Source organism: Mesitornis unicolor, unplaced genomic scaffold, assembly GCF_000695765.1.
Source record: "Mesitornis unicolor isolate BGI_N332 unplaced genomic scaffold, ASM69576v1 scaffold8531, whole genome shotgun sequence".
Taxonomy (NCBI): Eukaryota; Metazoa; Chordata; class Aves; order Mesitornithiformes; family Mesitornithidae; genus Mesitornis; species Mesitornis unicolor.
The window spans coordinates 1-6,899 of record NW_010165728.1 but is presented as its reverse complement, the minus strand read 5'-3'; the positions used below and the strand labels follow the sequence as shown (position 1 = coordinate 6,899).

At 55.6% G+C, this 6,899-nt stretch overlaps 1 protein-coding gene across 1 annotated transcript in view; it reads left to right on the top strand.

Annotated features, from left to right (window-relative positions):
- The window catches only part of MYH7B (myosin, heavy chain 7B, cardiac muscle, beta), a 21,346-nt gene extending 18,316 nt beyond the window's left edge, over window positions 1–3,030 (top strand). The window contains 8 exon segments of the mRNA XM_010194731.1: window positions 70–262; window positions 356–559; window positions 664–789; window positions 955–1,125; window positions 1,317–1,421; window positions 1,812–1,907; window positions 2,020–2,157; window positions 2,980–3,030. Coding sequence (XP_010193033.1) covers window positions 70–262; window positions 356–559; window positions 664–789; window positions 955–1,125; window positions 1,317–1,421; window positions 1,812–1,907; window positions 2,020–2,157; window positions 2,980–3,030 — 1,084 coding nt within the window.
- The last annotated feature ends 3,869 nt before the right edge of the window (window positions 3,031–6,899 follow it).

Sequence of the window (6,899 nt, the reverse complement as noted above, 5' to 3'; positions counted from 1 at the left end):
GAGCTGCCACCATGGCCATGACAGGGGTGTCCCTGGGCAGATGGGGCTGATGCGTTGTCCCTCCCGTAGGCGCAACCACCAGCGCGCCATGGACTCCATGCAGGCCACGCTGGACGCGGAGGCCCGGGCCAAGAATGAAGCCGTGCGGCTGCGGAAGAAGATGGAGGGAGACCTGAACGAGATGGAGATCCAACTGAGCCACGCCAACCGCCAGGCCGCCGAGTTCCAGAAACTGGGCCGCCAGCTCCAGGCCCAGATCAAGGTTGGGTGGCCACGGGAGGGGATAGATTTGGTGCTGTCCCTGCTGCCAGCTCCAGCTCCATCCCGTCCCCGCTGACGCCACGCTGCCCGGCAGGACCTGCAAATCGAGCTGGATGACACCCAGCGCCACAACGACGACCTGAAGGAGCAGGCGGCCGCCCTGGAGCGCCGCAACAACCTCCTGCTGGCGGAGGTGGAGGAGCTGCGGGGAGCGCTGGAGCAGGCGGAGAGGAGCAGGAAGCTGGCGGAGCAGGAGCTGCTGGAGGCCACCGAAAGGGTCAACCTGCTCCACTCCCAGGTGAGGGACAGCCACATCCTGCATCTCTGCCCACCCTGGAACCAGGAGTCTGTCCCACACAGGGGCTGCTGCTCCCAGTGGCACTGAACCTGCTCTGTTCACAGAACACGGGCCTGATCAACCAGAAGAAGAAGCTGGAGGCAGACATCTCCCAGCTGAGCAGCGAGGTGGAGGATGCGGTGCAGGAGTGCCGCAACGCTGAGGAGAAGGCGAAGAAGGCGATCACGGATGTAAGAGCGCGGTGGGGACGGTGCTGTATGGTTTGGTATGCACAGCAGCCTGTGGGGCTGCTGGGTGGGTGGGAGGACAGGGTCTCAGCACTTCTCCAGTGAGCCCCTGCGTCTGGCAGGGCTGCCTGGCCTCGTGGTGATGCCGCTGTGCTCTCGTCCTCGCAGGCTGCCATGATGGCAGAGGAGCTGAAGAAGGAGCAGGACACCAGCGCGCACCTGGAGCGGATGAAGAAGAACATGGAGCAGACCATCAAGGACCTGCAGATGCGCCTGGATGAAGCGGAGCAGATTGCTCTCAAAGGGGGCAAGAAGCAGATCCAGAAGCTGGAGGCCAGGGTGAGGGGGCAGGGGCAGAGCCCTGGCTGTGTCCTCAAGGACCTTCAAAGCTGGGCCCAGGTTCCAGCCTTTGCCTGGGGTGGCTTACCCTCTGCTGTGGCTTTTTGGAGCTGGGAAAGGGATTTGACCTGAGCTGAGGCTGGTGCTGGTGCAAGGGAGCAGAGCACTGACCTGGCCTCTCCTCTCTTCAGGTGCGGGAGCTGGAGGGAGAGCTGGATTCAGAGCAGAAGAAGATGGCTGAAGCGCAGAAGGGCGTCCGCAAGTACGAGCGGAGGATCAAGGAGCTGAGCTACCAGGTACAGCAGTGCCAGGAGCAGCTCCAGCCCTGCAGGATTTGGCCCAGCACCCCCAGTGCTCAGATCTTGGTGTTATCCAACACTGAGCCCCAGCCCAGCAGAGCCCTGGCTGCTTCTGGGTGCTGTGCTGGGACCAACAAGGCCAAGATGGGCTTCTCCCCATCCCAAAATCCCCCCCTGCTCTGTGCCGCTGTCCTGCCCCTTTGCTCAGCACTGGGGGACAAGGGAGGAGCAGGGGACATGGGGTCAGTGGGGGGAGTTGATGCTGGGAAGGGCCCTGGCCCCACTGGGACTTGTAGATAAAGGTATGGGGGGCAGCCAGACCCCAAGTTGGGGTGGGGGGGAGCGGGGGTTCCTGGGGTCCTGCTGAGGGAATTGGGGCACTTGCAGGCTGAGGAGGACAGGAAGAACCTGGCGCGGATGCAGGACCTGATCGACAAACTGCAGAGCAAGGTCAAGAGCTACAAGCGCCAGTTTGAGGAGGCGGTAAGTGCCTGTTCCCAGTGCTGCCCAGCCCGGGGTGGCTGCAAGGGTCAGGGGCCATGGGATCCTCATGGCTGTGGCCTCCACACTCATCTCTCCCCCTCGCCCCATCCAGGAGCAGCAGGCCAACTCCAACCTGGTGAAGTACCGCAAGGTGCAGCACGAGCTGGACGACGCCGAGGAGCGCGCAGACATCGCCGAGACGCAGGTCAACAAGCTGCGCGCTCGTACCAGGGAGGTCATCACCTCCAAGGTAAGGCCACCCAGCCCTGGGGAGGGGGACACAGGGCAGAGGCTCCACTTACCAGCGTGGCCACATCCTGCCTAGCTCTGCCATCCTCACCCACCAACCTGCCAGGACCTGGCTCTCACCACAGCCCTTTCGGGGTTTTTTTTTTTTGCCAGCACGAGTAGCAGGAGCCCGGCTGCCCCCCCTGTCCTGTCCCCTGCTGTAAGTTGGACAACAGCCACCGCCAGCTTTGCACTGTGCAAATAAATGTAGATCTGCCAGGACTCGCTCTGCTGTGTCTGTCAAGGGGTGACCAGGGCAAGCTGGGGCGCTTGGGGACATCTGGCACCACCAGGGGAGAGGCACAGGCCTCCCTGCTCCACTGCATGGGCTTGCGCCAGGCTTTAGGTGGTTTTTGGGAAAAAATGCCCTTTCCTCATCCATTCCCCCCAGAACACTTCACCCCTCGGAGCTGCAGGGGACCAGAGCTGAGGGCTGGGGGCAGAACAGCCCTCACCAAACCCTTCTTCCTGGGGAGAACATAAAAAAACCTCAGCTGCAGTCCTGTGGGGCAGAGGGAGGGTTGCCATGGCAAAGAAAGACATCTCCACTCATTTCTTCAAAATAGATTTCTTTAATAGTTTCCATTGAATACGTTTATTTGCAGTTAGTAAATTGGCATTAATCCGGGCAGCACAAACCTCAGCAGTCCCTGGGGACAGTGCAGACCTCCAGCAGGATTTGTGAGTGAGAGGGGTCCCACCTCCACCCCAGCCCTGCTCCAACCCCCGACACCAGCGCCCTGCGCTGTCCCCTGCACCACGCAGGACCCTTCCTCCCCCTCAGGAAGACAAAACAAGGCTGAAGGACAGCGCTGTCTCATCCCTCTCACCCTGAGACTCCTGCAGGCTCAGCCTTTCCCCTGGAGCCCCCTCCCTCCTCCTCCTCAGAGCTGCTGGGGATTTCATTCCTGCACCTTTCTCCACAGCCACCAGCGTCCTGAGGGCAAAAGCAAAGCCACCTCAAGTAGGTGAGGACCCAAAAGTTCCTGCACTCCCCCAGTGGTGAGGAGACCCCCACAACTGGTCCCAGTTCAGCCCAGCAGCCAAGGGCAGAGGCAGCCTGGCCCCTGACCTGTCCCTTAAATACAGAGATGGAAACGAGACGGTGCAGGGTTTAGCAGCAATCGTTGGATGCACCAATTAACTGCACTATGGAAAAGGCGTCCCTTAACTTAGAAGCCTTTTTTTAATTCGAAGCATTTATTTGAAGTGTACATCTATTACAGTTAAGAAGAAGCAAAGATACACCAAAAAACACAAATACCCAAGAACAAAAAAAAAGTACAGATGAGAAAGAAATTAGCTGAGGAGAGGGAAAGGGGCAGGGAGAAGGGGAACCTGATGAAGAACAGACACCAGGGAAACCTCACCTCCTCACCCAGGAGATCCAGCCCCAAGTGAGGGGCACAGGGACCCCCAGGAGCTCCCGCGAGGCTCCAGGGTTATGCCCAAGCTCTGTCCCCCTGCGAAGCACTGACTGCACATCCCCAGCAGCGAGGTGAGATAAGCGAGAGGAAAGGGGTGACTTTTAGGGAGCACCCAAGGGCTGGAAGCCTCATCCAGGCCCCAGCACAGGGATCCTCAGAGCAGGTTTTGTTCTGCTGGCAAAGGCTGGAAACCAAACGCTACAGCTCTGGCCATGGCAGTCCCTCTCCAGAGCTGAAGTCAAACCATCTCGTCCAATAAGTTAAGAAAGTTGTTAAAAATTCAGATGCAGGTTTCAAGGAAAACTGGTTTCTTTTAGCTGGAGCTGCAAGATGTGATTTTTTTTTGACTTAAATGCAGTGGCTCAGGACTTCAGGCTGTATTTCATTCCTGGGAATGTGACACAATGAACGGTGGTGAGCGGGCAGGGCATGCGTGGGTTTGGCAACGGGGACTGCCAAAACCCCATTCCCCCTTTCCTAACGTATCCTACAAAGTTACTTTCAACCAGGAGTGTTTATTCCCAGCATTAAACACATTCTGATTAAAATCGTTCCAGGAAAAGACCGACATCTCCAGTAAATATTGCACTTCAAGGTTAATGCGTATGGTTGAGATCAAGGACTGAAAGCAGAGACTGACATAAGACTTCCAGGCAGAGCAGGTTAGCATCAAGAACAGTGGTCCTGAAAAGGATTTTAAAACCAGATTAGTTACCCAAGAAGGGACAAGCCAAGAGTTGAAAAAAAATTAGTACATTTTAATGCTAGTGCTCCGTGAAAAAGCCGACCCCTGTTGAAATTCCACCGCTGCCGAAACGTCTCCGTTCTCCGCAGCTTCGTAAAACGCCTTCGGATGGGAAGGACCTGCAGGAAAGGCAGCAGGAGCAGAGGTTCCCTCCTAACGCACAGACAGATTTAGTACCAAATGATCCAAAAGTAGGTGGTAAAGAGGTGACTGGAGCTGGGGCTCTCAGGAATTAAAAGCACACACTCACACTCACACACTCGCACTCCGACCAACCCCAAAGCCCCGATTCCAAACCCCAAAAGGGTGACACCTGAAGGGCGTCCTCGTGGTGGGTCCGCACATGGCTGCTGTGGCGGGGTCCCAGTCAGAGCAGGAGCTCCCGTGAGCTCCTCGGACCTCACATTGCAGAGGGTGATTTCTGTGCTTTTGGACATGCTCATTCTGGTAGCCATGAAAGGATTGGCACATACAGCATTTCCTCATCTGTCAGCAGAAAAATCCCTCACCAGCCACGTCAGACCAGGAGAGAGGAAAAAACAGAATAGAGAGGCTGGTTTGTGCAGGTGTTTTTATCCCAGAACAAGTGGAAGATACATCCCTGAATGTGTTGCCCATAGAGTTTTCAAAATCTTACCCATTAGAGAGCAGAGATGGGGACAGGGGCTGGGGTTTTGACAATGCAGTAACGCTCCACGGCTCCAAGCCGTGCACACACACACACACACACACACACACACGCTCTCTACACAGCGTATCCCTGAAAATCCACGGGCTGCGAGGTACCCTCCAAGCGCTGTCCATCAGAAGCCAGAGTGAAGAATTACTCCTCAGAAAAGTCTCTGTCAATGTCCATATACGCCTCGTCGATGTAGCTAACTATGGCACAGGGGGATGTCCGGTCTGGACTGAGCAGTATAGATACAGTCTCTTTCCAGTAGGTAAAACTAATACATGAGCTCTGTGGGGAGAGATGAAGAGCCTGGTTAGCTTGGTCCATGGGCAGCAGAAGACACTCCCTGCTCACATCCCTCCTGCTTCGTTCTGCGGCCCTGCACCACATCATGGGTTACCCACACACACAGAATCGCTTGGTTGGAAAAGCCCTCTGAGATCATCACGTCCAACCGTTCCTGTCTACCCCCTAAACCATATCCTTAAGTACCTCATCTACCCGCTCTTTAAACACATCCAGGGATGGTGACTCCACCACCTCCCTGGGCAGCCTGTGCCAGCTTCTGACGACCCTCTCAGTCAAGAACTTCCTCCTTATCTCTAACCTGAACCTCCCTTGGCACAGCTTGGTGCCGTTTCCCCTTGTTCTATCCCCCATCACCTGGGAGAAGAGCCCAGCACCCACCTCTCTACAAGCTCCCTTGAGGCAGTTGTAGGTGGTGATGAGGGCTCCCCTCAGCCTTCTCTTCTCCAGGCTAAACAAGCCCAGTTCCCTCAGCTGCTCCTCATCAGGCTTGTTCTCCAGAGCCCTCCCCATCCTTGTGGCTCTGCTCTGAACACGCTCCAGAATCTCAACATCCTTCTTCTAGTGAGGGGCCCAGAACTGAACACAGCACTCGAGGTGCGGCCTCACCAGTGCCGAGTACAGGGGGATGATCACCTCCCTGGCCCTGCTGGTCACACTGTTTTTAATACCCAAAGCCTTCACACACTGCACAGCTATCTACTTCCACCCCAGCAGTGGCCCAAGACACAGGTACAGTGCACATACACCCCAGACAAGGGCTTTTCCATGAACACATCAGGAATCTGTTCAAGCTGACACCCAGTCACTGGAAAGTCAAGGAAGAAACCTGTGCAACCTCACTTCAGCCTTGCAGGGCATATACAAGGGAGTCACCTTCTCATCACAGGTCATTTCTTCCTCTTCCCAGTGCCCAAGACACACCAGCTCTTGGTAATGTCACCAGCCCTGCCCCTCAAACCCGCTCTGCATTGGCACATCTCACTTCCGAGTGTGTGAGCCAAGACCTAAGGTCCTGTTTGTCTGCAGAGAAACCCAGCACCTACCCTGTGGCAGTCTGACTGCTCACAGAAAGGACCTCACTGGGTGAGATGGTGTGAAAAGCATCACAGAAAGGTACACCGGGGCAGAACTTGCTCCCTTCCTTCCCTTCACAACCTCTCCCTTCCCATTTTCACTAGGTGACCAGCACCGATATTGCTATGATTGACTCTTGCTATGCCAGGAGGTTCACGTACATTTTCTAAGCAGGTGCTGTCTTTATCCTTGTTGAGGTAATGCTGCTGCCAGAATCGCAGGAGACTGTGGAAGTTGTTCAGGATGAAGCCTGGGTATTTCTCTGTGTACTCCATCTGTTGCAAAGTGCGCAGGTAAAAAGGTAACTTTTCTTTCCTTCGGGCCAGCATTAGGATAACTAAACTTGTGTTCAAACAACTGACGTTTTCCTGAAAGCAAACATGACAGAGGAGGTCAGACAACTACAAAAACAGAGACATCTGTTGTACACATGCCTTTACAAAACATGAATCACAGAATCCCAGCATGTCAGGAGT